The sequence below is a fragment of the Dipteris shenzhenensis genome, chromosome 19 (assembly GCF_047967505.1).
Source record: "Dipteris shenzhenensis isolate YYH24624 ecotype China chromosome 19, Dip_SZ_1.0, whole genome shotgun sequence".
In the NCBI taxonomy this organism is placed as follows: domain Eukaryota; kingdom Viridiplantae; phylum Streptophyta; class Polypodiopsida; order Gleicheniales; family Dipteridaceae; genus Dipteris; species Dipteris shenzhenensis.
This window is the reverse complement of record NC_141614.1, coordinates 51,252,473-51,273,976: the sequence shown is the minus strand read 5'-3', so window position 1 is coordinate 51,273,976 and position 21,504 is coordinate 51,252,473. Positions and strand designations below refer to the sequence as shown.

Genomic DNA, 21,504 nt, shown 5'->3' with positions numbered 1-21,504 from the left:
GTCTCTCCCTCCCCCTCACCGCAGCCCTCCCGTCCTCACACCTCACTCCCCGCCTCACCCCCGCCTCGCTCCGTCCCCCCTCGCCACGCTCCATCCCCGCCCCCGCTACCACTCCGCTCACCCCCGCCCTGCTACCCCTTCCGCTCCACCCCGCTACCCCTTCGCTCCACCCCGTCCCCTCTACCGCTTCGCTCACCCCCCCCGCCTCCCATTCCGCCCCCTCACCTCTCACCTTCTGCCCCGTCCCCTCTCGCCTGTCCGCTCCTCCGTGCCACCCCCGCCTTCCCCTCCCGCCTTCATCCCCGCCCCCCTCGCCCTTTCGCTCCACCCCGCCCCTCCGTCCCACCCTTCCCCCCGCTCCCCGTCCGTCCTCTCTCCCCACTCCGCCTCTCCCTCGCCCCCGCTTCCGCTCCCGCCTTCCCACCTCACCCGTTCCCCGCCTCCACTCCTCCATCCCGCGCCACCTCCGTTCCTGCCACACCCAGGCTCCACCCTCCCGCTTCTACCCCCCCTTTTTTGGGTGGCAGCCTCTTCCTCATCGGAAGCCTCGCAGTTTGTCTTGGCGGTATGGCGGCTCCCTGCCCGGAACCGGAGGCCCAGACGGTCCCTCCCTCTCCAGATGCCTACCGTGTCATCCTGATAGAGCAACAATCATCTCGGGTTCAGGAGGTTGCCAATGACTTTGCCCTTACCTCTATCTATGGCAGAGTCATTGGACATTCCCCCTCCAGATCAGCCATCAGGGACTGGCTCCAGTCCACTCTCATGCTAGAGGACGGCCATATTGAGGAGGTGGCCCATTCCAGACCCGTCCTCAGCCTCTTCCCATTCAGCCCCAGCCCATCCCCCAACTGCACCCCATATCTCCCGACCCGCAGCTTCAGCCCCCTCCTCGTCCTCCTCAGTCTTCTCCCCCTCCTTCTCAGCCCCAGCTCCAGTTGCAGCCCCATCCCTTCCCCCCCGCCTCTTTCAGCTCTCCCGCAGAGCTAGCTGCACCGACGGTTCCTCAGCCGAAGGCAGCCCCCGCTCCCCCTCCTCCTTCTCCGCTAGCCGCCCCTGAGGAGTCTGAGCTGCCTATTCCCCGACCTCCTCCCCCTCCCCCTCCCCCTCCGCTGGCAAGACACCCTGAGTCTACACCACCACCGGAGCAGGCTTCTCTGTCCGCTAGCCCCTCAGTGGCAGACTCTGACGGGCCTCAGCTTCAAGAGAGAGAGCTCCCCCGCGACTTTTACAGATCTGGCCCCTGGGACTACTTGGATGTGGCCGACCTCGGGACCTTCCCTGCTTGCCTCGACATCAGTATCTTCCTGCTCCGCAAAGGGACGGATGGGAAGATAGCCGCCTTGGCCCCTAGGGATGGCCCTAGCTTGGTTTTCACGTTCCTTAGCGACGGCACCGAGACCTGGACAGACGACTCGGTCTGGGAGGCTCTCAGGGAGCAGACGCACGCTCAGGTTTGAAGGATTAGAGAGTGTGAGAGCAAGAGAGAGTGAGAGAGTCGTAAGCTGAGAAGCTGTAGTTGCTCAATAGAGTGTGTAAAGAGTACAACACAAAGTAGTGTAGATAAGGTTTTGTCATAGTGACAAAACCTTAGTAGTCACTAACCATAGTTAGTGAACTAACTGCAGTTAGGGGGAAAAACCTCTAAATGAGGGAAAAGTGCCCCTAACTAACTTATTATATTACATTGGTCACTGCTGAATTATAGATATAATTCCAACACCCCCCTGCAGTGCCAATGTCATGTACAAGGCTGATCAATCACCAAACGGATATAAGTTCAGGGCACTGCGAAATGCCTCGAACTTCTCACGTGGTAGCGCTTTGGTGAAGATATCTGCAACGTTGTCATGTGTGGACACAAAGATCATACTGATCTCTCCTGCATGTAGCTTCTCTCTGACATAATGATAGTGAACCTCAATGTGCTTCGTGCGAGCATGAAACACTGGATTCTTTGCCACTGCAATGGCACTCTGACTATCAGTGAGAATTGGAGAAGGACCCTCCAAAGACAGATAAAGATCAGCAAATAAACGTCTCAGCCAGACACATTCCACTGTTGCTGTGAAAGCTGCCCTGTACTCAGCTTCACATGATGAGGTAGCCACTGTAGATTGTTTCTTGCTTAGCCATGAAATGCAAGATTTTCCCAAAAAGAAACAATTGCCACTAGTGGACTGCCTAGTGTCATAATCACCAGCCCAATCTGAATCACTGTAGGCATGCATCTGCAAGTCACCCCCCCTGGGAAATAGTAAGCCAAAAGACTTGGTGCCTTGCAAATAACGGAAGATACGCTTAACTGCCTGCCAATGCATAGTTTTAGGGCTGTGCATATACCTGCTCACCTGAGATACTGCAAACTGAATATCAGGCCTAGTATTGCAGAGATATATGAGGCATCCAACAGCTTGACTGTAAAGTGTGGCATCAACTGATTCTCCTGCATCATGCATTGTGAGTTTCAGCCCTGGTTCCATAGGAGTAGATATGGGCTTACACTCTTGCATGTTAAATCTGTCCAAAAGTTTCTGAACATACTTGGACTGAGACATAACAGTGCCACGTCTCTCATGAGAGAACTGGATCCCCAAATAAAAATGAAGCAGCCCCAAATCTGACATATCAAAGTGGGTCTGCAAATCAGTTTTGAAATCTGCAATTTTGTCGTCATTGGACCCTGTGAGCAGTAAGTCATCAACATAAAGAAGGATGACTAATATTTCCCCCCCATCCATCTTGATGTAGAGGGTGCTCTCAGTAGGACTATTGTGCAGCCCCTTGCTGGTCAAAAATGCATGTATCTTGGCATACCATGCACGAGGGGCCTGTTTCAGCCCATATAAAGCTTTATTAAGCTTGCAGACTTGAAGTGCATTTGCTGTAATTTCAAAACCCGGAGGTGGTTTGACATACACCTCTTCCAGCAAGTCCCCATTTAAGAAGGCTGTTTTGATGTCCAACTGATGAACATTCCACTCAAAATGTGCAGCCATTGCAATTACTGAGCGGATGGTGGTCATCCGGGATGTAGGAGCAAAAGTCTCCTCATAATCTATGCCCTTTTTCTGAGCATAGCCTTTAGCAACCAGCCTGGCTTTATATCTGTCAATGGAGCCATCTGGCTTCCGTTTGACTTTAAATACCCATCGTGTGCCAATAGCATGTTTACCCGGTGGCAAGTCCACAACATCCCAAGTCTGATTTTTGGCAATGGACTGCAACTCATCGTGCATGGCATTCATCCAATGCACATTACCTTGTGCCTCTTCAAATGTGGCAGGCTCCTCTTCATCAAGGAGAGTACCTGCATATGCTGATTCCACTGAATTAGCACCTTCCATGTGCCTTGCTGCACTGCGAGTCCTGCCAGGTAACGGAGCATCAAGTTTACTCTCCCGGAGAGTCTGTAACAGCCAGTTTGGGACTGTTTTTGCTGCATGTATGTCTGCAATTTCTTGCTGTACCACTTGTTCCACTTCCTGTGAAGGAGCCATGACATCCCGTGGCGGAACTGAAGCATGTGAAGGTTGCTGTAAATTCTGATTTGGATCAGAAAAATCAGCAGGGGAACCCAAAGCAATGGGTAGCAACCCTTGAAATACATCTTCTGAAGGTGAAGGCATTTGAAAATCAGCCTGAGTGTAAGCTGAATTTTCAGAAAATATCACATCTCTACTTACAATGATTTTGCGTGTAGCAGGATTGTAGAGACGATACCCCTTGCTTTCTGCACTGTATCCAACAAATATGCATTTGATGGCTTTATCTGACAATTTGTGCCTAAATTCAACTGGCACATGTGCATAGGCAAGGCATCCAAAGACTCGGAAGTGATCCACTAAAGGCTTCCTGTCATTCCAGACCTCAAAAGGAGTTTTTGTTTTTAAAGCCTTAGTGGGAGCCCTGTTCAAAATGTAATTGGCACACATCAAACCCTCTAACCAGAATTTATGAGGCATGTGTTTGCTTTTCAGCATACATCTGTCCATCTCCATGAGGGTTCTATTTTTCCTCTCAGCTTTGCCATTTTGCTGAGGGGTCAGCCTGACTGTGAGCTGATGCACAATACCCTTTTGTTTGAGGAAAGCATCAAATTCTGCAGATAGGTATTCCCCACCTCTATCCGTGCGTAATATCTGTATTTTGAGCCCGGTTTCATTTTCAACCATGGCTGAAAAGTGTTTAAACACTGTGAACACTTCAGATTTCTTTTTCAGCCCATAAACCCAAGTAAAATTGGAGTAGTCATCAATAAATGTGACAAAGTAGAGATGACCACCCAATGAAGGAGTCCTCATGGGACCACAGACATCACTGTGTATAAGCTGCAATTTGCGAACAGCTTTAATTGAACCATCCTTTTTGAAGGGAAATCTATGCATTTTACCTAAAATGCACCCTTCACAGGCATGTGGAGGAGGTATTGCAAGAGGGGGCAATGCATCAACCATTGAAAATTTCTGAAGTGTCATCAAGCTGTTGTAATGCATGTGGCCATATCTGGCATGCCATAATTCTGCATTTTGCATGGCAACTGTAGGGGAAGAAATTGCCAAAGCATGAGCTGCTCTTTTCTGAAAAATATCAAGCTGAAAAAGCCCACGCAGCAGAGTACCAGATAACATTAAGGCATTGTTAGCTTCCCTGTCCCGGACAGCACATTTGTCATCCTCAAAGATGACCTGAAATCCATCTCTGTTAAGAGTGGACACTGAAAGAAGATTCTTGGTTATGCCAGGCACATATAAAACATCAGAAAGTCTGAAAATTGAGCCATCAATTGCAGTGAGCTCAACTTCTCCTGTGCCACGTACTGAATATGAGGAGTTATTGGCACAAGTGACTTTCTTACCAACAGGAGGTGGATGCAAGGAAGTAAAAAGAGACTTCCTCGAAGTGATGTGCTTGGATGCACCGCTGTCAAAATACCATATGTTCAGTGTTTCATCAACACTGAAAGCAGATGCATCTGAAGGAGAGTCAAAACTGCAAGTCAAAAATGCATAAGTGTCATCACTGCATGAAGCTGTACTATCCCGAGCATCTGGAACAGCCAACCTAGAATCAGAAATGCAAGATAAAAAGGCATAATCTTGACCAACAAAGTTGGCTGCAGCATCCCCACTGTCAGATGCACAAGGGGCTGAATCTGAAACAGCCATTCCTGAGCTGTTTTTCTTTTCCTTTGCAATCCTTTTCCTGCATTCTGCTATGTGATGACCTGGCTTTTTGCAGTAGTGACAGAAACCCTTCTTTTTGGGCTTGCTTGCATCACTTTTAGCCTTTTGTGAAGGCTGTCCTGACCCACTGGAAGGCTGATTTGCTGCTGTTTTTGCCTGTCCCTTTGTTTTTGATTTGAATTTTGAGAGCATGGCTTGTTCACCTGCACGTGAAGCCAAATTTTTCCTGGTCTGCTCTTCCTGAAGCAGAAGTCCTATCAGCTCATGAAAAGAAAGAGGATTTGCACCCCCCCTCAATGATAAATTGAGCGAAGTATGAAAGCTGAGATAAGACTCAGGAAGAGAACTCAGAGTGGTTGTAATCATCTCTGAATCAGGAATAATTTCATCTATATTTAACAACTGCTCTCTGAGATCCTGTAGCTTAGTGAGGTGGGCTGACATGGAGTCACCTTCCTCCATATGTGTATTGGTCAACTCTCTTTTTAAAAAAGATACCCTGGCATCATTCCGTGCTGCATACATGCTTTCCAAAATATCCCACGCTGCCCTGGAGGTCTTACACGACCGGATATGCGGAATGATTGATCTTTTTACTGAAAGAGAGATGCAAGACAAAGCTAAGGCATCTCGTGAATCCCATCTCTTTTGTTCAGGAGTATTAACTGTAGCTGCACCAACAACTTGTCCTGCAGGTGCACCTTGTGCACGACCTCTTCCACCTCCTTGATGAGGAGGGGTAGCAGGTGCAATATCTGCTGGTCGGATTTCATCCCCATTGACATAATCCCATAAATTACGAGAAATCAGAATATTACGTACCATGAAACTCCAGAGGGAGTAGTTGGTACCATCCAATTTGTCTTCCTGAGAAAGACCACCGAACTGAAAATCATTCTGATTTTGATGGGCCATATCTGAAAAAGGAATTGAAGCAGATACAAAGCTGAATTCCCTTACTGGGAATAAAATGCACAACTCCCAAAAACCACACCCAAGCACGGGCTGTATAAGCAACTTAGATTTCTGCACTTGAGCTGTCAGAAATCTGTCCAAGCATAGAACACTCTCCAAAATCTGCCAAAAGTGTTCCAAACACTCCAATAAAGGCAGTATATTCTGAATTCTCCAAAAAATGCTCTCCAAACACAAAAGCCCCAATTTGTGGCTAGAAATTGCAGCCAGAAAGGGGTAAAAATACTAAAAGCCCCAAATCTGCAATTTTGAACAAAAGCCCCAAATTTCAGACTAGATCTGCAGATCTGTCTGTAAAAGCCCCAAATGTACTCCCAGAAAATAACTGCCCCAATTTGTGGTTTCCTGCAAGATGAGCCTGTCCAAAAACACCTGTGGCTTAAGGCAACTGGTGTCGATCTGCAAGTACAGAATGTACAGCTGACAGAAGCAAGGACTGTACGGTCAGTACGAACTGTACGGTCAGTACGGAACAGACCGTACGGTACTGATGACGCAGGTACAGTCGAAAAACAAAACTGTACGGAAGCAGGATGGCGATGATGTACGGCGAAAATGGTACGGACGGCGGAACCTGTACGGCGTACGGCAAAATCTGTACGGACGGCGAAAACTGTACGGACAGCGGAATTCGTACGGCGTACGGCGAAATCTGTTCGGACGGCGAAAACTGTACGGCGATGGTACGTCGGATTCCGTACAGTCGTACGGACTGTACGGACGAGTTGTAGCAGGGAGAGAACGTTGAGGGAGCTGGTGGCCTGAGGGTAGTTGAACCCGCTCTGATACCAAATGAAGGATTAGAGAGTGTGAGAGCAAGAGAGAGTGAGAGAGTCGTAAGCTGAGAAGCTGTAGTTGCTCAATAGAGTGTGTAAAGAGTACAACACAAAGTAGTGTAGATAAGGTTTTGTCATAGTGACAAAACCTTAGTAGTCACTAACCATAGTTAGTGAACTAACTGCAGTTAGGGGGAAAAACCTCTAAATGAGGGAAAAGTGCCCCTAACTAACTTATTATATTACATTGGTCACTGCTGAATTATAGATATAATTCCAACAAGGTTTGCTCATGGATAGGCTCGTCCGGTGGGCAGCTTCTCGAGACTCAGTGGTCCGAGGGTGACGTGCGCCTGCGGTGGCGTTGCGCCGCCAAACGCTTCAGACTGATTGTGATCCTTAGCTCCCCCTGTCTTGGCCCCTCCCCCAAGATGTCAGAGCCTGGACTCCTCAGAAACTCCGCGCCTTCTACGGGATGTCTACCTCAGAGATCTCGAGCTGGCTCGAGAAAGCTTTCGTTCATGGTACCAAAGGCCTCTCGCCTTTGCTGAAGGTGTTGAAGGACGGGCAGGACGACCCCGCTTCCCCCTCCAAACCTTCCCATAAGCGCCAGCGCCTCCACTCCGAAATGTCAGCTTCTTCTTCGACTTCGACCGCGAGCAGACAGTTATTCGCAGCCTCCCAGTCCTCACCATGAGCCTACACCTCGTATCCTGGAATGTGAACGGGTTTCACTCTTCTGGCACCCGTGGTCCTAGGAAGCTCATTTTGAGACAGGAACTTCAGCCAACAGTGATTGGTCGTTTGGATGTACTTCTGCTCCAGGAGCACAAGCTTTCGGCGGCTCAGTCCCGTAGATGCGGGAAGATTCTCCTTGGTCGCTCTCACACTTATTGGGAGCCCTCGATCGACGCACTGGGGAGGAGTGGTGGTGTCTGTACTTCCGTGGGAGAGCAGCTAGCCCAGGGAGTTTTCGGTCGTGGCACGTTGATACCAGGTCGTGCCCTTTGGGTAGGCGTGGAACTGGAGGGTTCCAGAGTTGGAATCCTCAACATTTATGCTCCCACAGATCTCCGTTGTAGAGCCACCTTCTGGAGGACACTTACAGGGATTCTCCCAGACATGGATTCCTGGATTGTTGGAGGTGACTTCAACAATCTGGAGACCTTGGAGGACCAGCAGGGCAGAGGACCGGAGTTTACAGGTATGTCCCAGGCAGAGCAGTCCGCTTGGGACTCTTTTATCTTTGCGACAGGAGGAAGGGACTGCTGGCGAGACCCGTCCTTTCGGCGTTGGCACGGGAGCTTGGACTTCTCGTGGGGCTTCCGCAGGGAAGGAGGCAGACTCCTGGAGAGGCTGGATAGATTTTATGTTAGTGATTGGGCCATCAGCAAAGGCGGTCAGGCCGGTATAGTTCCAGGGACGACACTTTCTGACCATGCGTCTGTGCTCTTATCATTAGATTCGGCAGCTTAGGCCCTTCCCTCCCGCTCATGCCGGATTCCCGACTCCATTTTCTCGAGGGAGGACGTGCGCAGCAGTATTTGCAGTCTTTGGGACAGAGACTGGGGCGAGTGCGCGGATCTGGTTGATTCGGTGGCGCAGGCTTTGCAGGAGTCCAGTCAGATCTGCCAGCTCGCAGCCCTATAGGTTCGACAGGAGTGGTGGGGTAGAGAGAGAGCTCTTCGGAGGGACCTCGCCTCCATTCAGCGACTCCAGCAGGCATCCCCGGGCTCGGAGGAGCTTCGGATCCAGGCCCTTCGAGCCAGAGCCCTTCTTGAGGAGACACTCCAGCGTCGCTCAGAGTTTTCCTATCACGCCTCTCTCTCCTTCTGGGCTCGGAAGGGTGACCGGATGTGCAGGGAGTTCTTCAGGACGCATGGCCAGAGAGCTGCAGGTGATCAGCTTCGGAGTCTCAGGACAGCGGAGGGACACATCGTTACGGATCCGGGAGAGGTCTTGGGGTTGGCCACCGACTTCTACAGGACCCTTTTTCAGCAGGAGCCGCTTGCTCCTCGTACTCGTCGTGCCCGTGAGGAGGTGTGGAGGCACACTCCTTCCTTGGTCCAGCCTAGCATGCAGGCGACGTTGGCACCGTTTACCACGGATGAGATGCTGGAGGCCTTGATGGCCATCGATGGACAGAAGTGCCCAGGTGAGGATGGGCTATCGCGGGCATTCTTCACCTCCTTCTGGGACCAGATCCATCAACCCCTCCTAGCAGCTCTTCAGAGGATTTTCAGCAGCGGTTATATGCCAGAGAGCCTCTCCTCGGGACTGATTTGCCTCATCCCGAAGGGAGGAGATAGAGAGGAGATCCGTTAGTGGCGCCCAATCACTCTCCTTACCACAACCTACAAAATCCTCGCCAAGATGATCAGCGCCAGAGTTCGGCCTCTACTTCCCGACCTCATTCATGACACTCAGACAGGCTTTGTCCAGGATCGCAGTATCTTGGATAATGTCTTCACCTTTTCAAAGGCGGCGGAGTGGGCTCAGCACAGCGGATCACACCTTGCCATCCTACTTCTCGACTTTGAGAAGGCCTACGATCGAGTGGACTGGTCCTTTCTGGAGGGGACTCTGGAGCGGCTAGGTTTCCCAGCAGGTTGGATTCAGGGTATTTCAGCTTTGTACAGGACAGCTTCTAGCAGAGTCATCATTGGAGGCAGGATGGGTGAGCGTTTTAGCTTGGAGAGATCAGTGCGTCAGGGCTGTCCCCTTGCTCCTTACCTGTTTCTCTTCTTCGTCGAGGCTATGACTTACTACCTTCGGGCGAGGTCTAGAGGGATCAGGGGTGTTCGCCTTTCCCTCCGGGAGGACACGGAGCTCTTGGACTCGGAGTACGCGGATGACACAGCCCTGTATGTCCAGGACGATGAGTTGATGTTGGAGAGGGTGAGGATGGCCCTGGAGGTCTTCTGTTCGGCTGCTGGTGCGAAAATCAACTGGAACAAATCAGTTGGTTTTCTCACAGACCCCGGGGCGCGTTCTCAGTGGGGGAGGTTTTTGGGTTTCAGGTGGATCCCACGGGGACAGACAGCTAGATACTTGGGTTTTCAGGTCGGCCTGGACATCACGCCAGCTCAGCAGTTTCTCCCGGTGCTAGATTCCATCCGACGGAAGCTGGCTTTCTGGAGCATTGCTAAGCTTTCCCTTGCAGGTCGTGCCTTGGTAGTCAACCAAGTCCTCCTTGCCACGGCTTGGTATGTGGCTTCCTGCTGGTGTTTCTCGAGATCCAGCGTGGCACAGCTTAGGAGGTTGGTTCGGAACTTCCTTTGGTCCGGGGAGGATGGCCTCAAAGATACCAGAGCCAGGGTTGCTTGGTAGACATTCATTCTTCCGCAAGCTGAGGGAGGCCTGGGGGTCATCGATCCAGAGCTTCAGAGTCAGGCCTTGTTAGGCAAGTTAGTCATCCGCGGTTTGACCCCGGGGGGCCACTCTCCGCCTCGGCGCGGGACACAAGCTCCCGTCCCTCAGGTGGATCTTCACTTCCGCCCCGCTCACTCAGCCCCGTTCCCCACTCGTTCGTAGCCTCCTCATGGTTTGGAGGCGGCTCCGCCTCAGTCTCATTCAGTCCCCTCCCCGCTGTCAGGAGGAGATCGATCGCCAGCCGCTTATCTGGAATGATCAGGTCAGAGATGCCGAGGGCCTTCAGTTGGGGGAGAGATCACATATCAGGTGGGATGGCTGGATGAGGGGGCCAGCCCGGTCCCTTCGAGTTTGGAGGGACACGTACAGACATTTGGAGACGGTTGATCTCGCAGACGCAGCTGGAGGTGCACGTGGAGCCCAGGCGAGACGCACGGAGATCGATGGCGCGATCCCAGCTGATTGGTTGGTTCCACCGGAGCCTCAGATCCTCATGCCTGGTGACGACCGTTGGCTGGGACAGTTCACCCCCTGTGGCATCCCACTGGTGGTCGCAGGACGTATGGACGACTCCTTTATTTCCTTCTTCGCGGTTATGGGGGATGAACGACTCAGGAGAGAGGATGCGCTCATCGACCCCCTACTCCCATGGCAGAGGGTTCGGGTCGTAGGCCTTTTGGGGAAGGTCTGGCGTACCGATCCTAGCATTGAGCAGGATCAGATGCAGCTTTGGTGACTCTGGCTCTGGGAGGGGCGGGCCTTGTCAGAGCTTGATTGGGACCCAGGAGAGTGGAGTTGGCCAGAGATTGTGACAGGACAGGGGCCGACCTTCTTCTTTGCCTACAGCACGACTTTGAGCAGGCGAGTTCTTGGGAGGATGCAGAGCCGGCCCCCCACCCAGCGGCCCAGCTGGTATGCACAGGGTATTTTCAGATTCTTTTTGCAGGCCTTCTGGAAGGCCTTGTGGGAGAGCTGGCGGCCGCGGAAGATCTCCTACTTCCTGTGGCTTCTTGCCCACAAAGGTCTTCCGGTGGGGAGCTGGTTGCGACAGATAGGCTAGGACGGACGCTGTCAGATCTGCCATGAGGTTGAGGAGTCACCGAAACACTGCTGGTGGAGCTGCACTCGCGCCCAGGAAGTGTGGAGGTGGACTTTCGGGATTCTCACTCGCGCAGCACCGGAGCTAGGTGTGATCACTTGGGGCGCGTTCTGTTGGTGCAGCACCGCACCTGGTCTACATCACTTATTCGAGGCATGCCAGCAGGATCCCACTTTCCTTATCACACAGGGAACGTGGGGGCCGCTCGAGGGTATCCCGCAGCACCTAGTGGCTGATACAGGAGTTCAGGAGAGGCAGCCAGTCTGGGAGATTATTAGCAGCATCGCAGGGTGGCACATTTGGACCTCGCGTTGCGCACAGATCCTCGGTGGCACCTCCTTATCGACTACCCAGATCATGACTGATATTTGGAGCGAGATTATTCATACCCTCAGAGGCCAGTGGGACCAGATTCAGGGAGATTCCCGGTCCGGTCGGGAGAAGCGGAGACGCTTCCTCCGGGCTTGGGACACCCAGGGCCTCTTCTTCGAGCAGACTTCGCAGGGCCTTTGGTGGCGCTACTCACCACCCCGATGGCTGTTCATTCACACTCGCCTTATCCCGCCGTGAGAGAGTGATTTATTTTGTTACCTTCTAGGGCTGTTTCTGATTTGTGAACGCAGCCCGTCAGCTACAAGCTGACCTTTTGTATCTTGTTCTCGAAGTAATATAATTAGCACTGTTTTTTCGGCAAAAAAATGAGGCTAGGTGCTAGAAGACTCCTTGGGATTTTTCTTTTTCTTTGGATGACCCCTAGTGAAATCCCCAAAGGCCTTGCAATTAGACATTGATCTTGGCTGCCTACAATCTCGGCTCTATTAAAAAGAGAACTATCGGGTTGTTGGAACATGATATGGTCATTGAAAATATTAGGGTCAAATACAATGACCTTAACTCTAGGGACCCCATCCAATTCGATCACCTTTGTTGCGGAAGAGGGTAAACGGGGGGGGGGGGGGATCTCGATGATTAGCCCAAAGGAGGCTCCAATCTTGGCTAAGGGCCACAATGGTAAATCTGGGACTCTGATGAAAATTGAAGTGACTGGCCTATCCTCCTCTACAGGGTCAAAGCCTAAAGAGAAGGGTTTGAAAAACATCTTCTTGGAACCGAGCACCAAGGGGGCTATCCTTGAAAACTATACTCTTGGCTCAAGCAGAGTGGAAAGCCACCTGAAAGAAACCTTGTTCCATAAATCGAACATAAGAAAGGTTGGAGTGAGGCCAAGAGATAAAGCAACAAGCATCCAATCGTGTGATCTGGAAGGGTGGAACCTGTGAACCTCTCGAACTCCACATCCTTTTGAAGCTGCAACGACTCGTCTTTTGAAACAGTGCACGTTCTCACGGACAGTGGAAGTGGTCGAGGATTTGCTGCCTGGTGACAGGCCTAAAACTGTCTTTGAAGAGGCAGTGATATGGGCCATGGATCTCATAGTACACGGGGCATCTAAATGCGAAGTGCTCCTTTGACTCGATCTTTCGTCGATCACGCAATGTGCATTTGCGGCCCTCCATGGGAATCCCTTAGCTCGTCCACTCTCGATATGGAGTCGGTGCGATGACACTCGAAACTGCCCGATGCCGATCCTCAGTGAGTGCGGTAGATGGATCCGCATGCACTTTGGGGCGATAATGAAACCCTCCTTCGAGAAGTGGAGGCAATGATTCGAGAGTGGGTGGGAGAGTAATGGGAGGGGAAGCTGGTGAAGAGAGAGGGGTATAGCTGGTCACGAAGGGGGAGGCGGAGACATTGGCGAATGCATTGGGGGAGGAGAATTGAGCTAGGAGGGGCGGGGGAGAGCAACAGGCTGTAGGGGGGAGACAGGGCGCGAGTGGTGGGCAGCAGGGGGGAAGGGGGCTAGGAGACGAGTTGGAAGGCGAGGGAAGCAAACATAGTTCCAAGGAGTTTTGGAAATGGGGAAATGAAAACGGGGGGGAAATTTATTAATAGATATATCATACAACAAGGCCTGAGAGGACAACAAGGAGGAGAGGATAGGGCAAGGGCTGAGGAGAGCGAGGAGAAGAGGGAGGAGAGCAAGGAGGAGAGGTTGGAGAGGAGAGCAAGGAGGAGAGGAGAGGAGAGGGCAAGGGCTGAGGAGAGCAAGGAGGATATGCTAGAGAGGAGAGCAAGGAGGAGGGGCAGCGGGCTGAGAGGGGGGTTGTAGGATGAGAGGAGAGCACGAGGAGAGGCTGGAGAGGGAGAGCAAAAATTGCCCTACCTGCTGATGGGGTTCTAACTTCTTACTCGGTGGTTGAGGCGGGGGGGTGTGTGTGCTGGTACTTTTGCTTCTATAGCTGAGCATTGGTGTCTACAAGTGCTTACATTGCTGCTCTAGATATACGTACCCCAGAACTTTTTTTTTGGGCCTGTCCGAAACACCATTTCTGGTTTCGGAAATGGCGAATCGTTTCAGGTGCCCAAAAATGCCGTTTTTGGGCACTATGGAAGCAAATGGGCCGCAAGGGAAGCTGGGCAGGAGGATGGTTCTTGTTTATTTCTTGTTTGCTTACACCAAATGGCATATTTGCAAGTTTGAAAGTGATAATATCTTACAAAAAGTGCCATAAATGCTCCAAATCAAAGTTTGAGACTAACACTAGAGTGACAAAAGGTTATGGAGCCCAAATTACTCATTTACTGATATTTTTGGGATAGCTGGCTCTTATTGAAGTCGTGCTTGGTTTCCTTTGTGGGTAGTTGACTCAAAGATCGATTTGTTAAAAATTAAGAGTAAGATCCTATTTTAGATTATATTTGTAATAGATGTTTTAGATCCAAAAATGCACTTGTTGCTACCATGAGTCATTATCCAGAACGCTGATCTTGTTCTCATCTTTGAGAGTTTAGATTCCGCATAGACAGACAAAGGATGCTTTAGACCGTCCTTTAGAAAGTCATGGGTATAATAGCTCAGCATATTTGTGGAATGTTACTGCCAACCACTCACATACTAGGTTTTGCAGCTAAAGAGTCACCTAGCATGAAATAGATGATGATTTATCAATGATTTCTTGAGAACTTTCGGGCCATGCTTGGCCCTCAACTGCTTTAAGGTTTTTATTAATATGGATTGTTAGACTAGCAGTTTTTCTCAAGTTGATCTCCTACATCTCTAAAGGATGTAATAGTGCCTGATACGAGTCTTTCTATAACGGCTTTGTTTGAAACATTTTATGTCCAATGTAAATGATGTGCCAAGCTTGGTTTGGTTCAGGTTGGAACATGTTAGATATCCTAGATGATCCTTTAGTCAACATGAGCAATGATATTGTAGTCCACATGTGCACCTATATTGTCAAAACAAGCTTTCCCTCTCTCTTTAGCACAACATTGTTTGTTTACTGCTGAATAAGGATAATAGATGAGATCACACATAAGAGAAATTCTCCATATTGCTCGTTATACTCTTCCTTTGCTGTTCTATGCGAATGATGTGGTATTATTTGCAAGAAAATAAGCACCCAACATGGATGGAAGATATGAGCACTGATAATGAGGAGACTAAACCATGGATATGAGTACTAATGATGGGAACGAACTTGAAAACCATTATGGAGACCTGACATCCATGGACAAGCACTTACTCACACTATGAATGGGAATGAAGTTGATACCATGATGGGGACATTACATCTGTGGACAGGCACTCACTCACACTTAATGAATGCTTGAATTTATAGATATGCAATGGAGTGAATTTTTTTTCAAAACACAAATGTCTGTATATGTAAAACTTCAGCAAGATTTAATGTAGTGAACTACCTCCTCAAGCAACAACATGCTAAAAGATTGCCAAATTGAAGATAGGACTCGAGATCCGGTCGCAGAGTAGTGCACTACCTCATCAAGCAACAACATGCTAAAAAATTACCAAATTGATGATAGGGCCCTAGAATCGAGTCAGAGAGTGATATCCTCATGCTACATGCCGTAGTATGCAATGAAGCAAAGAAAGAAAGCAAAACAAATCTCCTTTTGAGAATGGATTATAAGAAATCCAAGCTATAGAGCCTTGATAAACCCTTGAGTATATGTATTGGGGGCTGGTTCTACGAAAATGGACAGTCAACTGTGAAATACGTGGAAGTATTTCAAAAGAATCATGAGAGAAGGAAAGGGTGATGGTATGACCCAAAATGTAGGAAAGTGATGCAGACCATTGTAAAGCAAAAAAAGACAGCTAAGGAAAGATCTACAATTAATTGACAAGAAAATGTGAAGGCGTTTTAGACAAAACAACTCGAAAGGCACAAATAAATAAAGAAGGATCCTAGAGCCATTTGTGTGTCCATTTCCACCATGAATTGAATAAAACCCTCATGGGTTATAATATCAAAGTCTACACGAGGCTATGACATGTGTAATAATGTATAGGGTCCTAGACAATTAGTAGATTTCAGATCAGAATCTGAGTCCAATTCAACGAAGGCGACCAGGGTCCTCCATTGGTTGGTGCATTAATAGAAAATTTGGACCATACATGTGGGACAATTTTAGTCTAGGTTTTATGGTTTTCTACAAGGTTTTGTATTTTGTAATTTGTAGTTTGTTTCAGATTTCTCAAGCTTTCGTGAAAGCTGTGTGCTTTCTCCACTCTGACAAACTTCACAATTGGTATCCGAGCGATCCTCTCAAGGCAGTCCTATGCACTTGTGAATCTTGGGAGTGGACCCGTACAGCCAATTGTTTGTATGGGCATCTGTATAATTGGTGTTGCAATTTTATACATTCAAAAATAGCGAAATAGCCTTATAATGGGCCAAATTGCAAAAAATGTTTGGGTTGGTCTTTTTGAGCATTTCTGACAGTTTTTTACAACAATCGCATAACATGGTTAACCTATTTCTGTATTCCAGGGCCAAGAAGAAAGAAAAGATTTGATTAACTCAAATCCAGAAAATGACAACAGATGTGATCACATTCTTGTGCACAAAGATGACGTAGGCCTTGTTTGCATTGTCTGTGGGCTTATCGAGAAGGACATAGAAGCAATTTTCAGCCTTACGTGGGGAAATGTAAGTTTGCATCAGTGCCCCTGCCCCTCCCCCCCCCTCTTTGTGTTTGCATTGTCTGTGGGCCTAGAAGCAATTTTCAGCCTTACGTGGGGAAATGTAAGTATGGATCAATCAAGGCCCTCTCCCTCTCGCCCCCGCCCTCCCCCTCCCTCTTCCCCTTCGCTCTCTCTATCTCACACTTTTTTTGTGTGGTGAAAACCATTTGTATCATAATACAAGAAACTTGTGAAATTGTCCCCTAGAAAAGAGGGGACAAGTAGTTACAACATCAAAAGATCTCATTATAGGACAAAAGAGATGGATAATCCAAATCCCGTGCATGTAGGCAATCAAAAGAACGATTCCCACAAAGAAGCATGGAAGAAATGATACCTAGACAGGGTAGGGTCTCCAAAGACTATGATTAGGGTCCTTCGATAGAGTCCAAAGTGCCCCAAAATGAACCCAATGAAAGAAAAGGTAAAATCCCGCCCTTACAGGATGAACACCGAAGATCCTGAATAGCTTGCCAAAATTAGTTGTAGGAAAACGAGCCGTAAGGCGTTGTCAAATCATAAATAGGAAATCACGAGAATCCGGGCAATGTCAAAACAAATGAGACATAGATTCCTGTAAGGATAGACATCGGTGATAATCAGTAGGAGCAATATGACGCCGAGCCAATAACGCCCAAACAGAAGAACCCCAAGGAGAATTCTCACCAAAAGAAAACTTTCTGACGAAGCAGAAGTTTGCAATCCCAAAATATGCCTCAACCGTTTTCTCCACCATCGAGGAGAATGTGTATAGACTGAATCCGATTTGCATGAACTGACACCCATGAAGGAGGATGCAAAACTTTATAAAGAGAGGCAATTGTAACATCAGCCCTTGAGACGATCAGTTGTCGCAAGTTGAGGTAAAGGCTGATAGTCATAGTGCATTTGCTGCAATAAATGTGAAAGTGGCCTGTAATGTTGTCCCAAATTGTATTTCCAAGCGGCTGTAGAAAGGATGAAACAATGCCTGCATCATTAAGCACATCAAACACACACACATTTTTTTTAAAGAAACTTTGGAGTAGGACAGTTACTACCCAAAACTAAAATAGTAATAAAAAACTTCCAATTGGGCCCGAGGAGGTTTCCTGTAGAGACCGAAGCAAGGAATTTTGAAGGTAGGGAAAAACATTCTCTAAAGAATGTTCATATAGTTGAATAGTACAAGTGCGATACAATGACCAAAGAGCCCACTAGCGACACCATGAGAAGAATTGATCATACTCCGGGATGGGAGCATGCCTGCCAAACAACCAAAATTACTCCCCTCCCTGTCATGTGCACGGATTGGTATCTGACATGTACTAGGTACACAGAACTAGCTCAGGTTAGCCTGGGGAGGCTTAGAGCTAGGCAGGCTTGATTCTCGGGTTGAGTGGCAAGGGTACGAACTATTTATAGGTCTTCGCTATTTTTGGCGCTCGGGGCCCGAGTCTATAAAAGGGGCCCAGGGGGTTCAGTTCTCAGTGTGCAGTTGGGAGCAAGTCTCGTTCCCAGGTGCAATGGTCTGATCCTGGATTGAGTCGCGGACGCGCGCCTGCATCTTAGCGTAGCCCAAGGCCCAGTGGTAGATCCAGGGCTTCACAGCGCCACCTGGTGGTATGGGACACCAGGCTGGTTTGGATCTGATTGGGAGTTCGTGCCAGTAGCTCAGCTCGTGGCTCGGAGGGGACATCTTCTGATTCGGGATCACATCCCGTAGATGTCACGGTTGGGTGGTGAGCAGCCTGCTCAGATCTGATGTTGTGTGTGGTTTGTTTGCAGATCAGGGGTTTCAGGAGTGCTGGGATGTGTCAGTGGATGATTAGGAACGGCTTGCTGTTCCGGAATGAAAAGATTTGTGTGCCTGATGTTCTGGACCTTAAGTCCAAGATTCTCTGGGAGTGTCATGATGCTCCTAGTGCGGGACATCCAGGTATACATAGGACTCTGTCTCTTGTGAAGCATACCTTTTATTGGCCTAAGATGCGTGGATTTATTGAGAACTATGTATTAGGTTGCCAGGTTTGTCAAGTTACTAAGGCAGAACGCCTTAGAAGCGCGGGCTTATTACAGCCTTTACAGATTCCAGGTAATAAATGGGAAAGTATTTCCATGGATTTTATTACTGGTTTGCCTCGAACGCGCAAGGGTCATGACTTTATATGGGTCATAGTCGACCGTTTGACAAAAATGGCTAGATTCTTACTTACTAGAACAACTATTTCAGCTGTTCAGTTGGCTCACGAGTTTGTGGACCACTTGTTCAAGCTGTATGGTTTGCCATCTGACATAGTCAGTGACAGGGACTCAAAGTTTACAAGTACCTTTTGGACACTTGTATTTGAGAAGTTGGAAACTACTCTAAGTATGAGTTCCTCGGATCATGCACAATCCGATGGCAGTACGGAAAAGGTCAACCAGTTGATTGAAGACATGCTTCGGGCATATATATCTAAGAGACAGTCTTCATGGGAAGATTATCTACCTATGATTGAATTTGCTTACAACAGTGCAAAGCATTCTAGTACAGGTTACAGTCCTTTTATGCTTATGTACAAGTTATGGTTGGATTAAAAGGGATTCAAAATGATGCTGCTAAGAATTTCTTGCTAGATATGCAGGAAATGTTGCAGTTTGCCAAGGAGTCTATTAGGAGTGCCCAAGATCGGGACAGATTTTATGCTAATAGACATCGTTCACCCAGAGAGTTCTCTGAAGGAACGATGGTATATTTGCGAATTCCTAAGGAATCCAAGAGCCTAAGTACTGGTTTGGTTCCAAAATTATCCCCCAGATACTGTGGCCCATTCAAGGTCATTCAAAGAATTGGACCAGTTGCATATCGATTAGAATTGCCTCCTGATGTTAAAGTCCATCCAGTCTTTCATGTCAGTAGACTGAAAGAAGTCTTGGGTACAGACGATCAACTTGTTTCTCATCATGAGATTATAGAAGTTACAGATTTGACTTTTATTCCTCACGAACCTGAGTGTATTCTTGAATTTCGTGAAAGACAGATTCGTAATCGTACTATCACAGAATACAAGATCAAGTGGAAGGATCGTGTTGAGGAGGATGCAACATGGGAGACATTACAAAACCTCCAAAGAACATTTCCAGATTTCTTAGCAAACTCAGGAGTGAGTTCTTAGAGGAGGGGGAGTATGTCATGTGCACGGATTGGTATCTGACATGTACTAGGTACACAGAACTAGCTCAGGTTAGCTTGGGGAGGCTTAGAGCTAGGCAGGCTTGATTCTCGGGTTGAGTGGCAATGGTACGAACTATTTATAGGTCTTCGCTATTTTTGGCGCTCGTGGCCCGAGTCTATAAAAGGGGCCCAGGGGGTTCAGTTCTCAGTGTGCAGTTGGGAGCAAGTCTCGTTCCCAGGTGCAATGGTCTGATCCTGGATTGAGTCGCGGACGCGCGCCTGCATCTTAGCGTAGCCCAAGGCCCAGTGGCAGATCCAGGGCTTCACAGCGCCACCTGGTGGTATGGGACACCAGGCTGGTTTGGATCTGATTGGGAGTTCGTGCCAGTAGCTCAGCTCGTGGCTCGGAGGGGACATCTTCTGATTCGGGATCACATCCCGTAGATGTCACGGTTGGGTGGTGAGCAGCCTGCTCAGATCTGATGTTGTGTGTGGTTTGTTTGCAGATCAGGGGTTTCAGGAGTGCTGGGATGTGTCACTCCCCCACACACATGCACGCTCAAGTGTGTGCGCGTCACTCAGGTCTCTGGTCACGTCAATCGCTCAGGTCCATCCGTCGCTCAGGTCTCTGGTCACGTCCGTCGCTCATTGTCTGTCCGTCGTTTTTCGTCACCGTCTGTCTCCCGTCTGCTCATCGCTGATTGCCTTGGCCTTCTGATGCCCGTTGCTCCTCGCTGCTCTCCCGCCCACCTATGCTCACCTACGCTAGCCTCTCCGCTCACCTACGCTGCTCTATCCACTAGCCTATGCTGCCCTCTCGCGAACCTACGTTGCTCTACCCGCTAGCCTCTCCGCTCACCTATGCTGCCTCTCTCTCTCTCTCTCTCTCTCTCTCTCTCTCTCTCCCCCGCTGGGGCTGCACCGCCTGCATGTAGTTGCGCCCGTTCTGCTGCTCCATCCGCTTAGTGGGTCACTCCACCCGCTGCTAATAGCAGCTACTAGCAGCTGCTAGTATCTGCTCAAGACAGCTGCCTAAGGCATCGCGGCTGCCCTGTGCCGCCAGCAGCTGCACCACCAACAGCAGCGCCAGCAACGCCAGCACCATTGAGCAGCAGCTGCGCCACCTACAGCAGTGCCACTGACAGCAGCACAACAGTGCAGCCGATTGCATCACCAGGAAGCCCCCCCCCCCCCCCCTTCCCTCCCCCCCCGCCTCAATCTGATTCGGCTGAATTACTCATCTTATTTAATTTAATTTGATTTGATTTGATTCTTGTGAAGAAATATATACATCATGGAAAGCCCGGACAGAAAGACACGAGGAGAGAGAGACAGAAAGATCAATGCCATTTGGGCCAAGGGGCAAAACATTTCAGATGCCAATACAAAAGGATGCATGAATGCAATAAAGGAGGTTGTCAAAATGCTTGAGAGTGATATTGAATCACTACAAAAGAAGGGATCCACATATGCTGATTGGGAAATGCAAGGCAAAAAATATGAAGCAGAAAATGAGCTCTGGATGAGCAAATAGCACACTGAAATGCAAACATCCATGAAAACTATGATAGGAAATATGCAAACTGAAATAGACCTGAATGCCCCAAAAATATATGAATTACAAGAACACCTCCAAAAGCTTCAAGAGGAAAATGAGTCACTGAAATCAAGGCATACAATGGAAGAAGGGGAGATGCAATCATCTATCCATGATGAGCTGAATTCACTCCGGGAACAAATCAAGCAATTAGAGAAGCAAAAGGAGAACCATGCAGGATCATCGGGGGAGAATGATAAACTCATCATTCTCAGACCCATAGGAAAGAAACCTGGAGAAGGAACAGAGTCCATGGATCAGGAGGGGTAGCTGTCCTATTCAGCGCACATTTGAGATCATGCATATC

The 21,504-nt window shown here is 48.9% G+C and overlaps 1 protein-coding gene across 1 annotated transcript in view; it reads left to right on the top strand.

Annotated features, from left to right (window-relative positions):
- LOC147890613 (protein CHROMATIN REMODELING 35-like) overlaps positions 1–21,504 on the top strand; it is a 128,693-nt gene that overhangs the window by 65,898 nt on the left and 41,291 nt on the right. Inside the window, exon 4 of the mRNA XM_087391069.1 lies at positions 16,271–16,429. Within this exon, the coding sequence (XP_087247195.1) occupies positions 16,271–16,429 (159 nt within the window). The remainder of the gene's footprint in view (positions 1–16,270; positions 16,430–21,504) is intronic.